The 23,239-nt window shown below is 32.1% G+C and overlaps 2 protein-coding genes across 9 annotated transcripts in view; both read left to right on the top strand.

Annotated features, from left to right (window-relative positions):
- The first annotated feature begins 513 nt into the window (after positions 1-513).
- LOC109546272 (protein unc-13 homolog 4B) overlaps positions 514-23,239 on the top strand; it is a 36,058-nt gene continuing 13,332 nt past the window's right edge. The window contains exons 1-4 of one of the 8 annotated variants that reach the window (XM_048666917.1): positions 514-910; positions 3,652-3,810; positions 20,298-20,430; positions 21,431-21,550. In XM_048666917.1, coding sequence (XP_048522874.1) covers positions 720-910; positions 3,652-3,810; positions 20,298-20,430; positions 21,431-21,550 — 603 coding nt within the window. In that variant the 5' untranslated portion in view covers positions 514-719. Of the gene's footprint in view, positions 911-3,651; positions 3,811-10,685; positions 10,904-11,767; positions 12,246-12,287; positions 12,655-15,303; positions 15,764-16,870; positions 17,349-20,297; positions 20,431-21,430; positions 21,551-23,239 lie in introns of those variants that run through there. The other 7 variants (XM_048666884.1, XM_048666903.1, XM_048666907.1 and 4 more) reach the window with 7 other exon arrangements.
- Positions 17,342-20,076, top strand: LOC125504656 (glutarate-semialdehyde dehydrogenase). Its single transcript, XM_048666993.1, has 2 exons — positions 17,342-18,694; positions 19,351-20,076. The coding sequence occupies exons 1-2, from the start codon at positions 17,539-17,541 to the stop codon at positions 19,737-19,739; spliced, it is 1,545 nt and encodes a 514-aa protein (XP_048522950.1). The 5' UTR covers positions 17,342-17,538; the 3' UTR covers positions 19,740-20,076.

The raw sequence follows: 23,239 nt of genomic DNA on the forward strand, positions 1-23,239 counted from the left end.
AATACCAGCACTTATTTGTTGCTTATACATATTTTAGAAAATATTCGCGCAACCAAATGCAATGTTTCTTCATTGTGTGACCGTAAGACTTTAACAAAAGCACTTTGTTTTCAGTCAAGCGGGGCATTATAGCGTATGGGTTGTACCAGCTCGACATGGTCTAATCAATGACGGATATGTCCCCCCCTTTTTGCCCATGTCCATCCTTTTAGTGTTCTATTGTTCGGCTTTTATTTCCCAAATAGTAAAATAGCTTCCTCTATTTTATTTTGCGTGATTTGTGCACGCGTTTTGGCATTCATTTAATTCCAAAATCAGTGGGACTCAGTGGTGGTGATTTAAAAAAAAACTGCATAAACGCGTCGTAGAAGCGATTTTAGACAACTAAAAGTGGAAATCTACAAAGTGCAAGTATTTAATTTAGTACAATGTTCTCCTGAAAAGCGCGTGTTTGGACGACGTGAGATAAACCGTTCGCTAACAACTTGTCTTTGTTAAAATTCTCAAATATTTATTTATCCTTATCTTCCACTCATATTTTGCATCGTTTCCTGAACCTATATTATTCCACAAAGAACTGGTTGTTAACATTTGATGAGTCCTAAAGGAGCAAGTGATTCAAAGATGACTTAACTTTGATCGTTTTGAGGAGACTGGCAGAAACTTTAAAACGATATAAAATAACTATACAGTGTGCGTGTGTGTGCAAGTGTAGGAAAATGGATGAATCAATGCGAAGTTTAGAAATATACCAGACAAATCCTGTTGATTCCTGCGAGCAATGCTTCTTTCGAAGATCGAATGCCATTAGAAGAAAAGGGAGAAGAGTGATTTCAACTAGAGCTACATTTAGAAGAAGCCCTCATTTCCAGAAATGTGTAAATCAAAACCAAACGGACAAGGTCTACAGGTACGTTTAAATAACAAGTAAAAAATCGAACTGTTGACCGATTGAGGTTGAGGGCGGTGACTATTGTTGTGGGTGATTAAGATTTTTAGTCTTTACGCAATGTAAATTCCACTTCCGATTGAGTGGAACCGTGGCCGTGACATGGCCATATGAGGGTATTGTTGCATATCTGCATCGAGTCTTTCTAAACGTTGAACTGAGCTTTTTTCGAATTTTTCTGTTAAGTAAACCATTCGTTCAGCTGGAACAGTATAGAATAAACAATCTACAAGTTGGTTAATGGTTTAAATAAACTTTGCTATTTCTATTTGATTATTTGTTGAGGCTTGTCGAGATTCAAAAGAATGAATAAATTATACTTCGAACGATTACAGTTGTTGAACAGGCTGAAAAGTCGTAGTTTCACAAAGATTAAATAAATTTCCGTTTCATGTAAGGATTTAAAATGTTGAAAGAAAACAAGGCATAATTAAAAAGTTCAATTTTCGTAAACACCTTGTTTATTAAATCTATCTTTAGTCTGTTGAATTAAAAAAAAATTGTTGGTGCTACCTAAAAAAGGCTATTAATTCGCTTGGTATTCGAGTTAATTGACGTTTTTTTTATTTTATCACGACATGAAAATATTGAGGCAAACAAGTTAAGTTTATAGTTTTTAACTTTTTTAAACTATGTAATATGATTTTCTTTAGTTTATGATCAAATTAAATTTCAATTAAAGTCAACTCAAAAAAGCGCTAAACATATATATCGTTGCAAAATCGAATTGCTTTTATTTTCATTGCTTAAGTTTATTTTGGTATTTAAAAATGTAAAATTTATAATAAAAAATGTTTGTTCAATCACTTGTTAGGTGTTAGAAAGCAAATATTACTCTTTTTACAAATGAAGGCCACAAATATTACGGAACGCCCGTTTTCTTGTAGCTAACGCAAAGCTATAAAATAATATATACATACAGGGTGAGTCAGTTTATAGTAGCAGGACTTTAACGGTCGATAGTAAATCCAATTTTAAGATGAAAATATCTTACAAAAATATACGTATTAAAAACGGCTTCGTTTTGATTTACGGGGTTGCAAACTTAACATATTTTAAAAATAATTCACGCTAATCTAAAGATACCGTAATAAAATTCTATATTCTGGGACTTATCGAAATATCACATCCAATCATTGAAAAATTACTTTAAAAATCTAAAATTGCTTAATTTAATTTTGTTACTTTGTTGTGATTAAGATGCAATTAAACAGTTTTTATCTTGAAAACAGTTACTGTTACCGACTTCAAACAGGAATACCATTGTGATACCAGGTTTATGCGGAATTATATGGCCACTTATGCCGACTATTCTTATAAAATAAGACGTAGTATCGTTTCTGCTATATGATCAGCATAATTTAAGTACAAAAGAAGCCACAGCAGAAACCAGCATTTAGTCATGAGAGGTCTGGTCAGAAGTCAGCCATAAGAGGTTGAGCCTCAGATAGTCTATAGTGAATCTTAGTCTAAAGACAGTCTTAAGATATACGAGTCATAAGTCATAGTTAAGGTTTGGTTACAACTAAAATCTATTGTTTGTATTAATTTGGAAATAAATTGTCTTTAAAAGCAAACTTTCAAATTAATCAATAAAATTGCGGGAAGGCACAAAAAATTATTATTATTATTTAAAGTACCAAAGTCTACTGCAAACCACTTTAAAATGCGTCTGATATTAAAAAGAAAACTTATATTTTTCTTTAATTTACTCGTTTTGTTATTAATGTTAGGTCTTGTCGATGAGCTTTAGAGACAAAAAGTAGACACCGAAAGAACACATTCAAAAAGTTTGGCATAATATATGTTTATACTTCAACTTAAAAGCTGCTAAAAAATTAAAAGGTGTATTTTTTAACTGAATCTTATGTACGTTTAAAAAAACTAAACTTTTTAAATCTGTTAATTTTCAAAATTACTTCTTGATCAAATCACTTTTGTTAAAATTCACTTTAATTCGATTGAAAGAACGGTGCGATTTTAAAACCTTCTGTTAAAAAAACATTTTAAAAATAATCTATAAGAAACATTCCTTCAAGCTCAATCAGTTCAAATATATTTACTCAAATCGATACTGTAAAAAAATGCGGAGGTTCAAGATTATCCTTAATTTTTGTAGGTAATTTAATCGAAAACGTCAAAAACTCCTAGATAATAAAAAGACATAGAAGTTTACAAATCATATAATTCAAGTGGTGAAACACTTTCTTAAACTGAAAGACCATTTTCGAACTAATATTTACAGACTCTTATCTAACAAAAAAAATATTTTGATTCATGGTCAAAAGTATTTAATTGCAATTTTTATTCATTAGGTCGCATTATCTTTATTAAGATTATAGCTGTTATCTTATCTATTCGTCTATAAAAAGGAATAATGCCTGCTCCCGAGAGTTCAATGATGGGAAAATGTTGATTTTTTGCTAGTTCGTTAGTATGTAGGCGCCTATCAAACACTCATCACGTTATTTTTAATTTAAAATTATTCCGCAATATGTAACTACAGCATTCGCGTGTAAATCGGATTTTCTTATAGAATCTAATCCAAAAGTACATACTCTATACCTAAACGTATTCACCAAATTGGCACATTGATCTAAAAATAACGCATGAGAAAAAATATAGAATGTTGTCTGAACGATATTTTAAAACTTGAATTTGCGGCCAAGCAAACGCACTTTTCACACGAACTACACTTTTAGGTATATTTTGAAGAGACTGAGAATCCTGCAGATGAAGAAGATACGAATAAAAAGTCAATTCGGGGTGAAATTCTTGAAAAAGAAGAACCGACTTTCGAAGCTTTTTCAATGGAACAGTGCCATGAATGGACCTCAGCCCAAAACAGTTGGAGACCCTCGGTAAGTGTTAACAATGTATTATCTCCTCAAACATTGAGTACTTGTGCTAGAATCGCTTTTTCGCGCAACACCAGTTTGTATAAAACCTCACGTGTAACAACGTAATCATGTAAATATGCATGTTTCATTTGGTAAATATAGAGTCATTTTTAAAGGTTTACTTTCGACAATTGATATGGAATTAAGTTAATTAAAATAAATGTGTTTTAAACACTGAAGTCATGGAAAACAATGGATTTTCGCGCGCCTGCTCTATTATTACTATTATTATTAATTTAACTCAGATTCTTATCTTTAGGCTCGCATCCGTTCTAACTAACAGAAATTGTCTACGAATTAAGAAATTGTCATAAGATGCTATGGAAAACATATATAAAAAAATTGTTGGGCTTCCAGTGATAAAACTGAATCAAATGTCGAAACTTTTCTTTCAACAACTCAATAGTAAAACTCAACAAAATTTCGATTTTGGAATAAAAAATTTATAACGGTTTTAAAATTTTTAAACATTTTTAAAACTATCATTCGAGCTTTTGCCGCAACATGCGTGGCTTCGGCCGTCAAAAATGAAGAATTATTAATTTCATAGATAATTAATATTTAAATATGACATTACATAATCAATAAATAATTAGTGATGTCAGACTTGAAGCATACATTATCGCAGATAACGTTCTGATTTTATTTGGAGGTGCCCTTAAATGTTGAAGAATTCTTTAGGCCATTAAAATTATTCAATAAGAAACAAAAATAAAATTGTTTTCTTTAAAGGCTATTGAGAAGTTAATTGGATATTAAGACATGACCTTCTAGGGATTGTAGTGCAAAAATCACTTATTTCAAAGTAAAAAATGTGTAGTTTCCAATTTAATTTTGGGGAAACTATAAGGAAGACTCGTATTAAATTACACAGGAGAAAATTAATAAATAAAATCAGTTCACTTAAAAAACATAAAACAACAAGATTTGTTCTTGAAATCAAGCAGGAGAAACTGGCATAAGATCGGATCCAACTTCTGAGAATTTGTCTTTAAACATCTGTGGTGCCAAAATGGCAAAAATTTAAAAAAGAAGTCGATACTCAATTGCCTCAGGTAAAATTTCTCAGTGTTTGAGAGGGAAGTTTCCTTTAAAAGTTTTTCATAGGAATAGCTTGATATCTAGGTTGATTTTTGAGGTACGACCCTGTACAAAACTGGCACAAAGTTCAAAATTCTCAATTTCATTCCCAGGAAACTATTTAATGGATTCAGTTCCAAGTCACACAGCATTGAAAGTTTTGTAAGGGCTGTTGAAGAGAGCAACTTGATTACTTTTGCGTAAATTTAGTGCAAACCGGCGGTTTATCAATGAACGATCCAAACGTCCAACATCTTCAAAAATTCAGTTTTCAAGCAAACCAGATTAAATTAGACGCTTCCTTTAAATGGTTGTTGAGGAAAGCAGATTGATGTCTGGTCTAATTATTGAGGAATGTGCTGATTTCTTTCCGAAAAAAATAGACTCAGTTCACACGCACAGCAATGCAACTTGATATCTGCACGAGTTACTTAGAAAAGATTAAGATTCATCATTTTTTGTAATTTTTTGGGTTGCTTCCATCCACAAGTCAAGCCAAGCCATTCCGTAACTAGTGTGTCTATAGAAATTTACGAGGATATTATTGCTTCTACCTACACGAGATTTTTCAATATCCAATTTCAAATGAAAATTGTCTAGATTCTCTCTTTATTTTTTTTTTCGTATAAATATATTTTTTAAATATCTTCACTTTTCTCAATATCCAATTTCAAATGAAAATTGTCTAGATTCTCTCTTTAATTTTTTTTTCTTCGTATAAATATATTTTTTAAATATCTTCACTTTTCTTTCCTATCTTCTGATCTTTCAGTTCATTTAAAAATTCTCAGTAATATACAAAAACCGAATATTTAACACATTCTATATTATTATAAATTATTGCTTTTATCTGGAAATTGACGCATGGTAAACTAGATTAAAAAAAAAAACAGCCGATAGTACTGTAGTACTCCAAAAAGGAATTAAATGCAGCGAAATCTCCACTTCACGGTTTTGTTTAAGTTAATTTAAGAAATATGCACAAATATTAGTAAACACGCAGTACACAGGTTTACAAAATACGCAAGTTTTGTGGCTGCCGTTTTCAAAGAAACAGAAGTTTAATTACCAACTTAACATCATTTCCGTCTTTATTCTTTAGAAATTCTAGATCTACATCATATTTAAGTTTGTGTTTAATTTGGTCCAACCTGCACAGTTTGCTCAGTAAAATGAAGATGGACTGCGATAAATATAATGCCAGTTATTGAAAAAACTTAAGGCAAACAAACTTGAAAATGCTTGAATTTTGAATTAATATGTAGAGTTGTATTAACAAACATTTGCTCGTTTATAGTAAACGTTTTAGTTAAGCCCTTTACATAATAATACATAATTTTAATTAACAAAGTAATTTAAATATATGTTTGTTTAACATATTTTTAGTTATAGCCCAAATAAATCTATTCGAGTTGTAAAACATTACAACTGATTAAGAATTGCTCGCAGGTATTAACGTGATGCTGCAATGAATAATTCAATTCTCATTGATTGCATAATGATGTAAACAATCTAACGGATTTTTTTGAAACAATAACGTGTGCCATATTCGCTTTTTGAATGTGAAAAACTTGTCGTTTTATCCAAACAAAAGCCAATAAATTTGTGCAGTTTGTCAATTATTGATTTATTTCGGAAACTTCGTGTATTGAATGATAAGTCAATCCGCTCAGGATAAAGATTTTCGTATTCATATCAAATCAATCAATCAAAAAAATCAAATTGAAATAACATTTAAAATAGTGTTTGAAGTAGCACATGATCCTCGTTCGGATAGCGTACAAAAATAAACAGAAGCAGTTTTCGTTGATTTCGTAAAGATATTGGGAGTTGAAGACACGATTTCAACTAATATTATAGAAAATATTGATATAAATACAACTGAAATACAATAGGAAAAATCACGCTTTTTAAAATTTAACAAAATAAGAGCAGGCAAATTTTTTATAAATATAAAATACGCAGTTGTTTTTCAAAAACTGAAAATGTGTAAAAATTAACCACGTTGGAAAATTTTGCTTACTGATGACTTATCACATTATTTAGGTTCATTCAGTTTTGTAAATACCCTACATTTAACATGTTATTATCCGTGTGGAAAACATGGAAAACCACGAGCTTTTACGCTTTTTACGCACCACTGCTGATATAGACGACCTTACGGAATTATTTATAGATCTGAAAAATTCTTGTTCTCAATGTGTAGATCAATTTTTATTTATGGGACGCGATTGGATTCTTGACGTTAAGAGATCTTTTATACAAGAAACATAGAAATACAGTGCTGCAGGGCTTAAATTTTGATTGTTAAAATAATTTGTATTAAATATTTTATTTCTTCGATCGCCAATTGTTTGTAAATTTGGCACACTTGTGAATAAGCAAAGAAAATATTTAATAACCATAGCTAAAAATCTAAAGTTACGGCCCCGCATCTCCGTTATTTTTGAGACTTCGGAAAATTGCTATTTGAACCTCAGACATTGATTTTACATGTAGAATCACCCCCTGAATTTTCTGTTCATCATTGCCGGACACGATGTATACAGGGATGTATACACCGTAAGCACATGATCAAAAGGATATGCGATATTCTTTACATCAAAGGAAAACGATCTGACCTAACTTTTATTAACACAAAATGTCTGGCTCCTCTGCTATTGATGGTTAAAGTTCTTCAAAAAAATTATCTTTGTTGAAATATCGGGAGAATGGTACGATGTATTTTAGTGAAACTCACTGTGAATTTGTTCTTATGTAAGACTCATATTTTGAAGAAACAATCGAGTTTATCCATTTTGGACAAGTCGTGAATTCTTGAGGGTCGTGGTACAAAAACTACCAAAACTTTTCATTTGGTGGATGAAATCAACTCTTTTTTTTTTGGTTGATACACTACTCATTTATTCACAATTTTGTGCACTTTGTGAAATCCTGTGTAGCAGTCATAGTGTTTGCGGGAAAAAAAATTCTGTTTTCTTGCCTCTTAACAATGTTACTTGTTTAATATTACTAACAATTCAGTATAATTCAGAATAAGTAATTCAGTATTGATATTCGCTGATCAAATGAACAAGCAATGTTCATTTAGACCTTAAGTACCTACCTACTAACAAAATCCATATCATATCCTTAGCAAACTTTCTATCTACTAGTTTTAGTTTTATGGACGGTGATGTGGGTGAGCGACCTGTATTATGCATGTTTAAAGTACAGGTTGTTCGTTGGTGTCCCTTGGAGTGGAACAGTTTCCCATTAAACCTATTGTAGTAAATTTAGTGACTCATTGTAAAGTGTAACGCAATTAGCAGACAGACAAACCAGACCGCTTAATAAACTATTACCTTTGGAAAAATCAAGCCTTTCTAAAATGAACACTTGCAATCGGAAACTTTCAGTGAATAATTGGAAATTTTTTAATTCATCGGATAATTCGAAGGCGCGTAAGAGAATCAGCTAAATAATAGTTTATATTTTTGTGGGCGAACGCAGCGAAGACATGATATATTATGTGACTTATCTTACTGACCCTGGCTTACTTTTTTTGAAAAACTCTTTTTGATAGGAAGTTTTTGGAAGTATCCGGGATTTTTCAGTTACCGAGGCGAGTCGACTGACCGTTGGTAAACACGAGTTTTTCAAAAATTCGTCAAAGGAAAACCAAACATTCCTGAATGCGGCTCATAACATCACTCGAAAGAGAAAATCGCTGCTTTAAGTTAGGAAAATTCACTTAAATAGAAAATTTCTGGTACTTTCCAGGATGTTTTCAGTTACTGAGGGGAAGCGATTGGCCGTTGGTATAGATACACAAATTAAAAATAAATCAAGGAAAAACCAAAAATCTCTCAAGCCTAAAAATTCTTCTTCTTCTTCTGTTACTAAGGAGAGGCGATCGACCGTTGGAAAATACAAATTTTTCACAAATTCGACAAGAAAAAGCTAAAAACACAATCCGGCTAATAATATCACTCGAAAATAAAAATGCGCTGTTTTAAGTGTGAGAAAACGCACTTTAATAGGAAATTTCTGGGAGTTTCCAGGATTTTTTTCGGATTCTAAATCGAAGCGAATGCTCGTTGGGCAACACCGATGAAAAAACAAATTTTTCAAAAATTTGGCAAGAAAAAACTAAAAATTTTCCAATCTGGCTAATAATACCACTCGAAAGATAAAATGCAGTGTTTTAAGTGTGAAAAACGCACTTTAATAGGAAATTTCTGGGAGTTTCCAGGAATTTTTTCCGATAGGTACTAAATCGGAGCGATTGGTCATTGGGCAACACCAATTTTTCAAAAATTCGGTAAAATTGGTAAAACCAAAAATCCCTCAATCCGGCCCCTAATATAACTCCGAAGCAAAAATCTGCTGCTTTATTTGAGAAAAAATTCACTTTAATAGGAATTTTCTGCGAGTTTCCAGTTATTAAGGCGATTCGATTGGCCGTTGGATAACACACATTTTTCAAAAAATTGACAAGTGAAAGCCAAAAATTCCACAATCCGGCTAATAGCATCAATCGAAAGAGAAAATGTGGTGTTTTAAGTGTGGTAAAAGGCACATAGGAGATTTCTGGGAGTTTCCAGGTTTTTTTCGGATTCTAATTTGGAGCGATTGCTCGTTGGACAACATCGATTTTTCAAAAACTTGCCGAGGTAAAACCAAAAAAACCTCAATGCGGCCCTTAATATAAGTCCAAAGGAAAAATCTGTTGCTTTATTTGAGGAAAAACTAACTTTAATAGGAAATTTCTGGGAGTTTTCAGGATTTTTTTCAGTTACTGAGGCAATTGACCGTTGGAAAACACAAATTTTTCAAAAATTCGACAAGAAAAAGCAAAAAATCTTCCAATCCGGCTAATAATATCACTCGAAAGATCAAATGCGGTGCTTTAAATGTGGAAAAACGCACTTTAATAGGAAATTTCTTAGAGTTTGCAGTTACTAAGGCGAGGCTATTGGCCGTTGGATAACACAAATTTTTCAAAAAATTGACAAGGAAAAGCCACATATCCCACAATCCGGCTAATAACATCAATCGAAGGAGAAAATGCGCTGTTTTAAGTGTGATAAAAGGCACTTTGATAGGAAATTTCTGGGAGATTCCAGGATTTTTTCGGTTTCTAACCCACATGCCCACAACTGAGAGCACTAAAAAATCGCGTTCTATATGCACAGTCACCGGCAATTTTCGAAACACGTAGTTTTCAAACCTATGTTAACCAGCCAAATTAAAAGTTTAGGCTTCGAACACACTCATTATTTTGCACTGATTTTTAATCACTCTGTATATTTGCATTTACTCAGCTAGTAAAGCGGTTTCAAATAACATAGATTTCAATATTTATTTTTCTAAATGATAATCGACAAATTTTACTTTACTCTTATCTGTCTCTCATAACACTATCACTACTTAATTACACATATAATAATTCTGATTACTTAAACGTACTTTTACGTGATAAATCTCTCTAACGGCGAGGGCACGTCTTTTCCAAATACTTTTTAATACCGCTTGTTATCCTCGTATATTGTCGTAATTTATTCTTTAATAGCGCAAAAATCAAACTCAAAATGGATTCATTCCATAGACGCGCGTAACTTACAAGAATAAAAGAAGCAAATTAATAGATAGATATATGAATATACAAACTATTCACTTTTGCAATTTCCGGTAGACCGGTAGAATCGTTTTTTTAACGAGCGTCTTAAAGTAATGGTAATGTTTCTTTGTTATATATTGTATTTTTGAGTGATATTTTACTCTTTAAATAAACCCTAGCGCTCTGTATATCCACAGTTTTTGAATGTTGTGGATAAACTGAATTGTTCGAAGTTCTGGAGGCCAAATCCAACGTCGAGACGCCGACGCGACGCCATTATAATTTGGCAAAAGTTCTATGTCTGAAACGTAAACAGTTTAAACTTAAAGTTTGGCCAAATTCACATGTCTTTCGTATTGTGATGATTGCAAGGTAATTATTGCTGATACACTTAATTTTCCCTATAGGTACTAACTACATTTGGATCGAAAAAATAAATAGAATTCTCATTTGAATTTTGGTTTCATATGTAGATATTGCCTGTAGAAGTATACTTAAGTTGCTCGGGGGACTTGTATCAACTGAAACGGCCCTACTGTTTAAGAAATCGTCCACAATAGTTCCTTTCTCAATACTCAACAAATACAATGATTGTACAATTGATGCTTCTTATTTAGTCATTTGCGTGCTTACCGATTTTATGAGGCATATCTAAAGTATCTGTTCATAAAAATATTTTGTTAATGAGCAATATTACCAAGTAATAAATCATGCGTACAATGCTTTTAGTTTACGGTTTATAATAGGGTATAACAAATTATGTACAAGGTGTCCCGCTTGAGGGGTATCAAAAATATTTGGGATTTACCAAAACAGACAAACAATTTGACTACAAATTTCGCACGTTCGTACAGAGTGTTCTAAAGAAAAGTCAATTTTTTATGTAACAACTTAAGTCGCGTATTTTAAATTGTAACTTTCTACTTTTCCAACAGACGGAAGTTTAGCTAAAAATATATGTAACACTCGATTCATTTCTAGACTCTTAAGTACCAACGCCTTTGACTTTGGTTGTAACATTAGCATTTTATTTATCAGACTCATTCGAAAATGCAAATAATATTGTATTTGAATAAGTTGAAGGACGAGACATTAAACATCTGCTATTTTATTGAAGCTGTGCATGAAGCATTTATTGTTATTACAAATAAATATAAACTAACTTATTACTGTTATCCGTAAAAAAAGTTAAAAATTTGTTTCAGTATTTAGAAGTATCTGTATACAAAACTTTTATGATGCTTATTTACATACTTTATGCGAAAATATTTTCATCGCAATCATAATTGAATTGGGACTGTACACAAGACCAGAACCATTTTTGGAACAAGAACCATTTTAAATTTACCAGTAGATATTTTAAGCACCCTGTAATTGAGCTAACTACTAACATAATTTCCTCTAAAATGTGGTATCATTAAATGGCTCCTTTGTGTACTATATAATTAAAGCCGTAGGATATGACTAATGAGAATTTTCCTTCGCACCAAATATCTCAAAAGTCTTGTCTGTAAATCTAGTTGAAGCAATTTTGTCGTGCGTTTACCAAGGTTTCGAGGGGATCGACAAATGTATTTCGTTTTTGGATGTTGAAAAACTTGAAGTGCCTGCTATTTGTGATCGCTAAAATGGAAAGCGAAGAAATTCTGTGGAAAGAAGTGCTTAATAAATTAGCAGAGCAATCTAATCGTGTACAAGACACGAGAAAAATAAGGTTGGTTCAAATATTTGCATTTTCTCAATATTCGGTTAATTTGTGCATTTTTTTTATTACAACGTGCAACTGTTCTATATTTACACAATAAAAAAATCTCCAGTTCAGATAAGCAAACGCACTAAAGTAATTCCCCACATGATACTGGGCAGATGGTTTGCAAGGAAATACCGCGAATAATCAACAATCTGGGATAATTGACCTGATATTAAAGTTGCAATAAAGGGGTTTTCATAAAATCCTTGTAGTTGATGAGTTGAACTATATTCGAGCGCATCGTTCGGAGTAATCACAAATTATTCATGAGTCGTGTAGAAGGGCTACTTTAAATATACGTGTACAAAATGTGGAATGTTATATATTCAATGGTTCAAAAGAAGGAACGACCAGAAGATTTCGAAGATAAAAGGTCAGTTCAATGAGAATAAGTTTATAGCGTGTTTTTAGTAATTTCAAGAAATGTTTATATTAAAATATTAATTCAATTGATATTAATGAATATGAAATAAAATCAATTGAGTTCCCGAAAAACATTTGTGTTGTCTATGTGAAAACAAATAATTTGAGGCTAAATTGCATTAAGCTTTAAAAAACTTTTCAATGTGTTAATTTTTGCAAATTTTCCCTAGCTCGATTTTTGGCTATTTTAGGAAAATAGTGACAAACACTTTATTGATGAAAGTGAAACTTTTCGTGGGTTTTGGCCCTTTTTATCTGACATCGTGTTCAAAATCCGTTCACCGTTTTCACATTTGTATATCTGGACGGCTTTTTGCCTACAAGGCTTTCGACATTTTCTCCGAAATCATGCGTATTTTGAAAATACCACCAGATATCTCTTGAACTGCCGAGTATTTTATCAAGAACACTATTTTCTCTTAGAAGCTGCATTTGGGAGAAATACTTCAATTTTTTCCATCCATTTTTGAATCTAAAATATAATTGCCAACTTTTTCTCACAGTATATTAGATAGTTCAGATTGCCATTAGATGGTTTTCTATAAGTATCTTAAAAGCTGTTATTATGTAAATTTAGCAGGAAATTTCGTCTGCACCCGATTGCCGCGATGAACTGAAAATATTTTATATACAGATGTATAAACCAGATTCTATTAGGAATAGGTTTCAATAAAATTTTCTATGTACTTTGTAGATATTGGTCGAATATTCTACTAATTTTATAGGTACTTGAATCAGTGCTGCAGATCGAATGAAATATATTAAATATATGTACATTAGTTTGAAAATAAATTGTAGTGGACTTTAACCGACGTCTTATTTACCAACATTTTATTCTTAACTTAAATGTTATTTCATCAGCTTATGTTTATGTCTTTAATGAGCTTTTAGATAGAGAAAAAAATTCACCTCATGCATACTTTAAATTAGAGATACAGGGTGATTCATTGTCGATGTCGTATTAGACGTTTAAGGAGAACGCGATTCCCACAAAAGTACATACAACTTTGATGTTTTAAATGAGACACCCTGTATATTATTGCACGATTAGATTGTCTATATAGATAATATTATTTTTGCATAACAATTCCTATATCGATCTAAAGCGGTTTCCGAAATATTAAATAAAATTCATTATTTTTAATCAATACGTAGCCCCCAGGAATCTTGTATTACAACGCGATTTAGATCCCTCGAAATATAAAATTTTGGTACTAGGTTAGGAAAACCGTATTCTTGAGCCCGGCATACGCAATTTGTTCCAAATTATACATGATGTCTTGAAAATACTGACCTTTCGGCTAGAGATAAAAACTGCTCCAATTACATTTTTTCAAATAGAACACCCTGTATATTAGTTCAAATACGGGAAGACCGTTAAATTCCCTGTGAAAAGATATATCAGGTTTCTATACCTAAAGAGTCAAATTTCCGAAATAAATGGACATTTTTGCAAAAATTCGATTATGTCGACGTATTTGAGTACATGAGATGTTATAATAGTTGAAGATTTTGCAATTTTTTTAAATATTTTGGAAACCGCTTAAATAATCAGATATATATAGCCAATCTAAGCGTGCAATAATATACATACAGCCATGACGCCACGTCTAATACGCCATCGACCGTGAATCACCCTGTATAGTACTCTGCTCAGCACCTAATGTGAAAAACTCTATTATTTCACTTAGTATTAAGTGATTTAACTCATTCTGATATTCAGATAGGGAATTGATTCTTAATTGGAAGCAAAACTAAAATATTAATTACAATTTACAGGGTGGAAAACAACCCCGTATTTGTATGTATACGGTACTGTATACCCTATATTTTATTGTTATTAAACGGTAAATGTATTGATATAAATTATTTACATTATTTTTTAATCTTGGTAATTTTTAAATTAAAAATAATCTCTTGCAAAAACTCTCAAGACTTGCGTAGGACGTACATGTTTGCAGCTTAAAATCGTTCTCTTTGTAGTTTGATTTGATAACTTAGATAGATTTATTTACTTATAACAAATACATTTACAGTTTGTTGATTAATAATTCTGTGCATTGAAAACTACGTTTTTATAACGCCCGATAGATATAGGTAGATAAAATTTTTTTTTGAAATATGGCATATAACAATAAGATATTTATTAATTTTTGATAACACATATATTTATTATTTGAACTAAGGAGATATTTCTAAAAAAATTCACCGAATCTTAAGCAACATTTTTTCTATAAAATATTGAATATCAAGTCCTTAAATTAAAATTAAGAAAGTTAGTATCTAACGGTATTATTTTGGCACGCGGTATAATTTTCCTTCTGGTCGTAAAACCATTATTATTTTACAAACCAAAAAATTTTAATCTCGCAAAATTATTGGCCTTATATATAGTATACTTAAATAAAAATATATTTGTTGTTGCGTTGGTGAGAATATAATCCACATCTTTCTTCTCTGTCGGCTGTAGACATATAGAGCTAATAAGTATTTTATAAAGCGAATAGTGCAAAGTATTGTCACCATCAAATTTTTCCACATGCTTAAGTACCTGAGATCCGCAAGTGATTGTAGAAATGTTAAATTTAGCTTCAATATCATCATGAGCAAACGGTACCGTTCATCTCCGTTACGAGCGATAGGTATAATAATTTTGGTAGTACCACAGTGTGGTATATATGCAGGCTGTATAATTGTATATTCTACCCACGTTTTGCAATAACATTTAACAAGGACAAACAAGGAGTCTGTTAATGGCTTAGAGTGTGAAGAAATATTGTTGCAGTTCCCCAGATTACAATGAGTCAGAAAACACGGGAATTTTAGCAATAATTGACCGACATGAATGTTAGTAGGTAGTTCGCGAGTTGCACGCATCGTTGGCTGGTAGTTCCAGCTTTATAACAATTAAATATTCTATAAGAAGATCGTGTAAGATTATTTGCTTGTTTGAAAATGGGTGATATGGAGAGTGAAGAATTGATGTGGAAGCAAATATACACCAAGTTGAATTCGCAAACATCGGCTAATGAAACTGAAAAAACCGAACATGAAATTCGGTAAGTGTTACCAGAATTTAGTACATATCCACTTCATAAGTCTAGTAAGTAATGCTGACTCGACTGCTGTCCCAAGTAGGTATATGAAAAATATTAAAGTTGTTAAATAAAGCAGATGTATTTACTCTTATCCCAGAATAACTATGAAGTCATCTTTCACTTCGAAAATATATCAGTATATAGCAGCGATCTTTCTAGGTCAATGAGATATCTAAGTATACAGAATTCTAATTAATACAGAATTAATGTTCCTAAATGACGCAGAAAAATTGGAAAAGTTAATCTATACATAAACATCATTCGCCGGTTCATATCAGACTTTTTCAAAAGCTGATAAGTAGCTTTTCAATTAATGCATTTTGAATTTTTGAAACTGTTATAGCACCTTTTCTGCAAAGAAAAATATTACAATTTTTCGTGTATATGTTTTTGTATATTAATTCGCAGGGAATGAAATGAAAAAGCTTACAATAACACGAATCAAATTGCTCTTGGTTCACCTCTCTAAAAAAGCTCTGTCTCGAGAAAAATATCCTGCAGTAATCAAAAATAATTTAAAAAGCCTATTTTTACTTATTTGTTTGTTTTCAAAAACCTGTTATATAAAATGCCAACTTTGCTGTTTAATAATAATCCCAAATTACTGGGCATTGCACTTTAAGATCTATAAGAATACTCCCAAAAAATAATAAAATTACTTATAATTTTAATGACAAAAAAGTGTTTCTTAAAAAAATTTCCTAATATAGGCAAAGCGATAGACGACCTTTATAAAAATTCTTAAAAGCAGTCCCGTAAATAAATTAAGTTAAATTAAATGTGTAAAATAATTTCCATTGATGTCTGGAAGAAAGCCAAAAAATGCGGAAATGCACTTGCGTTTCTATTCCTGTGGCTAAATTTAATCGTGCAGATAATGAGTATTATTTAATGTTACACTTGTAATTGTTGTTAATGTTCAGTATAATTTAAAAAGGTGAAATGGGCATCATTAAAATAAAATATATCCGTTCTACAGGGTGTCCCGTAAGCTCATGATCAAAAGGGTACTGCGATATTCTTTGGACCAAAAGAAGACGATCTGACCTAACTTTTATAAACAAAAAATGTCTGGCTCCTCTGCTAATGATGGTCAAAGTTCTTCAGTATTTGGACCAGGAATTTATATAGTTTTATAGCTATTTATTGCTAAATCGTGTATATTATACTAATTATTTGTGTACCAGCATACAAAATGGCTTGTAGAAATTCATGAGCGCATTTTTAAAACTCGTAAAATCGCATTTTACCAGTCGCTTCATTCTACTACTTGGTTGTGCCATATATCAGCACCAACTTTAATTAATTAATAAGTCAATAAAAGTAAAATATATACATTCAATGAGAATTGTAGTGTAGTAATTATAATTATCATCATAGGCAAACGTTGGCAACCAGCCATACTCATCTCCTGCCTTGACCAGCGTCAGCTGATCTGTCAGCACAGCTGACGTAGAGGTTAATTTTTAGTTTAAATGTTGTTATGAACGTTTTGTGAATCAATTTATTTAACGAACTTCACTATACCCATTGAGATTTGTTAAAGGTAATGAATTCATGATTATTAAGTGATTTACTCTGATATATGTTATGGGTTATCTTGCGCAGAATCCTTTTACTTCATTGATTTAATAATAGTCAACTTAAAACCCCCTTAGTTAAGTTATTTAACAACATTTTGTTGATTAGTGAACTCTTGTTTTTCACTTGATTAAATTTGCATAAGACTCATCAACATGATTATCAGAGCCTTGAATAGATCCTCTAACGCTTGGAGGTTAAGCATAATACAAGTACGAAAGATGCATATAAGTAAAACAGCTCGATCTGCCAATGTTTTAAACGAAAAGGCATTTATCAACGGAAATTGGGTAAACGCCCTGAATGGCAAAACCCTGGAAGTTTACAATCCAGTGAAAGGAAACGTTATTGGAGTTGTACCCGACATGGAAGTTGAAGACACTGAGGCCGCAATAGATGCAGCATTTAAGGCCTTTCAAACATGGAAAGACACCACGGCAAAAGAAAGGTCGCAACTATTAAGGCGTTGGTATAACCTTCTCTTGGACAAGCAGAGTGAAATTGCGGAGATTATGACTCTGGAATCGGGGAAACCCTTGTCTGAGTCCAATGGAGAAGTGATTTATGGCAACTCTTTTGTGGAATGGTTTTCTGAGTTGGCTCGCCAAGTGAGAGGTGATATCATAGCGAGTTCAGTGCCTTCAAAGAAAATCTTGGTTCAACATCAGCCCATTGGTGTTGTTGGGTTGATTACGCCCTGGAATTTTCCACATGCAATGATTACTCGCAAGGCTTCAGCTGCTTTAGCTTCAGGTTGTACTGTTGTCATTAAACCTGCTGAAGATACTCCGATCACTGCAGTGAAAATAGTAAAATATGCGCAAGAGGCCGGTTTCCCACCAGGAGTTGTTAACATCATTACTAGCAGTAGACGAAACACTGCATCGATTGGAAAACTCTTATGTGAACACCATTCAGTGGCTGGGATATCTTTCACCGGTTCCACTTCTGTTGGACGAATTCTCTACAAGCAGTGCTCACATGGCATTAAAAGATTGGGCTTGGAACTTGGTGGAAATGCCCCGTTTATTGTCTTCAATTCTGCCAATCTAGAGAAAGCAGTTGAAGGTGCATTGACTGCAAAATTTCGCAATTGCGGGCAAACTTGTGTCGCCGCAAACCGATTCTTTATTCAAGAGGAAGTTTATGATAGTTTTCTGGAAAAGCTGGAAACTAAAGTAAAGTTGCTGAAGATGGGTGATGGTTTACAAGAGGGAGTTCAGCTGGGACCGTTGATTAATGAGCCCCAACTTCATAAAGTAGCTGATTTTGTTAATGATGCTGTTTCAAAAGGAGCTAAAGTTGTAACAGGTATGTATTTACAATGATCATTATTTTGGCAATTTATTTTTAAGTAGTCAATTATTGAATTCAGTTAATAAACTAGAAGCAAGAAAAATATGTTCTGTAAGAGAAAAGATTAGTTTAGAATAAAGGGCTTTAATTTCTGCACAGATACACATGCATACAGTGCTTTCATACTGTCCGTTAAAACAATTAAACATGATTTTAATGTATTTTTATGTGCTCCTTCATCATCTAATGAATGGAAATGAAAATGAATAGAAGTTAAATCAGAAATAACTCTTAGACTTTTTTACTATATTGCAATGTATTCTTTTTAAAATGTAGAGTAGGTAGTTGTTTGAAGAGTTTGTTAATTCAAATTCGACTGTATAAAAATAAGTGAATTTAAAATTGAAAATCAATTTGTTAAAATATTCTTAATTTTGTACACATTTAAGAATATTTTCGGCAGAAAATATTTAATATAAAATAATCAAAACATTTCCTAAGCCATTTCATTAAATCTTGCTTTGGTCAATTCTCAATTAATTTCTCGTCAAAATCTACATCTACCCTGATTTATGAGCTTTCGACTAAAGTCCAAAAGTTAGTAAAAAATTAGAATAATCCTCACTCATTTCTTTAAGTTTTAATTTGGCTACAAAATATATTCGTTTTAGGTGGAAAGCCTGCACAGCATTTCGGAAGACTTTTCTACGAACCAACTATTCTAACAGGAATTAAAAACAACATGCTAGTATATGAAGAAGAGATCTTCGGTCCTATAATCAGTTTGATCAAGTTCAAAACAGAACAGGAAGCTCTAGATATCGCTAATAGCTGTGACGTTGGTCTTGCAGGCTATTTTTATTCTGAAGACGTTTCCCAGATCTTCCGAGTGAGCAATAATTTGGAAGTGGGCATGGTTGGAGTCAATGAAGGTCTAATATCCTGCGCAGAAGCTCCATTTGGAGGAATCAAGCAATCAGGGCTGGGCCGCGAAGGCTCTTATTTAGGGATAGAGGATTATACTTATATTAAGTACACTTGCATTGGAAATCTCTCTTAAGGTTCCTGCTGGGCAATAGTTGTCAGTTTCATTCTGTTCCTGCGAAATTAGTATTTTAAGTTTAAAGGCGGAGTTTCTAGGAAGATATACTTTGAAAGTTTATCTCAGAGGAAAAAAACGCAAGTTTCATAGTTAACATTAGACGCATTATAATTTGTAACCCTTTGCTGAATGTGTTGATATGGTTTTCCAGAAAACAGATATATTAAAATATTAAGCAATAAGAAGCAATTTTGCAAATTTGCATCTATTAATTGATATTTACATACTATACCTGGTTATAGAACTGATGTCTTCCAAACAGTCTTCCAATATAATAGAATTAAATCAGATTTTAGTAATAGTTAATATAAAGTAATAATAATTATTTAATGTTACTATAATTTTATGAATAAATACTCAGTTTTAAAAACTATAGGTGTTTTTATCTTCCTATATTTTAATAGATTCTTAAAAAGATTCTAAGCTTCATTTAAATAATTATTTTCAATTGGATTTGCCTTATATGAGAAGGAATTGTCTTTAATAAAAAAGCGAACTTAATTTTTTTATTTGTAGAATAGCGCAGGTCGATAATGGATTCTTCGAGAAATTCGGTTCACTTTTCCGGGAGCAAGCCGAGATGGCTCAGACCCGAGAACAAGTGGAAAAAGAACAAGTCGCCGAAGCAGCAGCCCAATTAGTTCCAAAAGTACGTAAAAATATTCCTAAATGGTTAGGGAGATAGATATCCTAAAGATATAAGCATTTGAAGGTCTCATCCTGCATGCGATTTTCAAATTAATACTTGGTACCTTAATGCATAACTTTTGTAGTGGCAGAAGTTCCAATTGTGCCCGAAAAAGATGCCAGTTTTTTACTTTTCAAAGCGTTTAAAGCCCAAATATGTCTTTGTTTGCAAAACAAGTGTGATTTGTCTAATGGAACAATGTTCCTGTATGTGAAAAAAATCTAAAAATGAAACGCTGCGTTTGACTTTAAAGAAGTTACTTATCTTTGAAAAACATGATTTTCAAGCGGCAATGTTTCACAGATTTTCAGTTAAGTTGGACAGTTTGTTAAGGGCAAGCCATAGTACATATAATGTATTTTCTTTCATAGCATCAGCATTCATTATTCGGTTCGAATATATTTATTTTGATTTGTCTGAACTCAATGCAAAATTACTCGCTGAATAGTGGTTGCTCTTTAGATCCAATAATTTTTTTAATGAAAGAGACAGGACATGCAAAAATTATATTCCATGTAGAATAGAAACGTATTTGGTGCCAAGAATGTGTTGATTTCGTTTGCAACAAAACTTATTAAGTACTTTTACGTAAATAAAAATTCCATTCTACCGACATCGCGGTTCCAAGTATAAATCAAGTAAAAATCTCGACTGATCCTGATTTTTCGCGTCGAAATTATGTTTAATCTCCTGAATACGAAACAGCTAAATTACCTCTGAACTAATCAATTATATGCAGAAAATATTTTCACCTTTTTTAAAGTGTACTTTTATATAGTCGAGTTTAAACACTGAATTTTGTTTTAAAAAGCTAAGACATTTTCAAGTTCAATTCGAAATGCTGCCATCGGCCAGACGTTCAGTTGCAACTCAGTTCAGATCAGAAATGTATTGTTTTTTATTTTATATTATATTCTTTAAACATTGAGTTACGAATTAATAAAATACCTGTTTTCCATAGGAGGATGACGATGAAGAACCGGAAACGCCACCAGCTTCTGTCGATAGTGAGACGTCGTCCTCAGACTCCCAAATCGACGAAAATGAATTTGAAAACGACTTTATAGCTACCGCTTTTAACGTAAGTTAATTTGCTTTCATAAACACTACTTATCATAAAAAATGATTTTAGTAGCGAATATAAACATGTTTCAATGCCGCTAGTCATACAGACATTCAAATCAGTTGTATTAATAGGATCATTAAAACTTCAAGTGTAAAAGCCTGTGTACATCGTAAAGCTGGTTTGATTGTTGTTGTATGCAGGTTGTAGCAAAGAGGATCGCGCACTTGGTTTATGTAATTAACTAGAGCCAGCTCATGGCGATTATAATTGGAAGAATCTGTCGACAGTTAAAAAGAAAATTGACCTGTTTTTAAACCGTGGAAAAGGCAATGTGGTTTGCAACATTTTCTAGACAAATAAGCTTGTTAAATATAGTTCTATGACCTGCAGGTCATTCATTTTTACTAGACGAATACATACGAGACTTCGTTTAGGTGTTAGTGTTTGCTGGGTCTACTCAGCGGGTATTCAACAATCTTTTATTTTTTTTTATTTAATTCCATGTATTTGGTCACACTGATCGGATGTTGGCCTAAATGTAAATCACCAAATCTGAAGGCGTTTCTGTTTGGTTGTTCTTTGGTCTTCAACTTCGAGGCACGTGAAAGTCCAAATAATTATTTTCATAAAAAATAACTTATATTGAACTTATTTGAATATACATTCAAAGTAATGAAAATGTTCAGTGGCTAAAGTGATATTATGAATTAAGAAGGTAATTATTCAAATGCGGATATTTTGAATTAATTTTAACTTCATAACGATTTAACGTTCAATATCGGTAATTGCTTCCAATGAATGAATTTAATTCAAATTTAAAAGTTATGAGTAATTTTACGGTTTTCCGGTTTTTTTTCTTACATTCACTCAGAGAATTGCCTTCTACAGCTTGGCTACGTACTTAAATAACACTCCGTATATAGCATTATACTAATATATGTGTGTTCATAACCAGAAATTTTGCTGTCTAGTTGGAATAGTTAGCTAGATACTAGAAAAATGTGTCGTGGCTAGAAAACAGACATATGTTTTTACGCAAAAACTATGAATGCTACAAGCTTTTACAAAGAGCGCAAAATTGTGAACAAATGATTAGTGCATCAACCTAAAAAAATGAGTTGATTTTATCCTCCAACTAAGGTAGTTTTTGTACCACCACACTCAAGAATTCACTACTTGTCCAAAACGGCTGAACTCGATTATTTCATCAAAATATGAGTCTTACATAAGAACAAATTCATAGCCAGTTCCACTGAAATACATCGTACCATTCTCCCGACATTTCGAAAAAGATAAATTTTTTGATGAACATTGACCATTGATAGCAGAGGAGCCAGACATTTTTTGTTAATAAAAGTTAGGTCAGATCGTCTTCTTTTGGTCCAAAGAATATCGCACTACCCTTTTGATCATGAGCTTACGGGACACCTTGTATATTTTAACTTGAGATTTAGCGAGGACGAGAATAATTGCAGCAGATGATAAATATATATAAATATTGCATCGGTTTAAAAAAATGTTACAAATTAATGCCTGTTCCATTTAGAAAGTCAAAGTTGGATATAGAAATCATTTAAAATAGCTCTGTAGATCTGGCTCGCTTACGTATTATGCAATGAAACTTGATGCCACCATTTTCACCTCAAAATACGCTTGTATATTAATTTTCAACAATTTTTTGAAACCTAGTATTTATTTTCATAA

This window comes from Dendroctonus ponderosae, unplaced genomic scaffold (assembly GCF_020466585.1).
Source record: "Dendroctonus ponderosae isolate FM_Combo_2020 unplaced genomic scaffold, Dpon_F_20191213v2 Dpon_F_20191213_1, whole genome shotgun sequence".
Classification (NCBI taxonomy): Eukaryota; Metazoa; Arthropoda; class Insecta; order Coleoptera; family Curculionidae; genus Dendroctonus; species Dendroctonus ponderosae.

Coding starts and splice junctions, on each gene's coding strand:
- LOC125504656 (XM_048666993.1), top strand. CDS start 17,539: ATGATTATCAGAGCCTTGAATAGATCCTCTAACGCTTGGAGGTTAAGC. Junction 18,695..19,350: donor AGGAGCTAAAGTTGTAACAG/GTATGTATTTAC, acceptor TATTCGTTTTAG/GTGGAAAGCCTGCACAGCAT.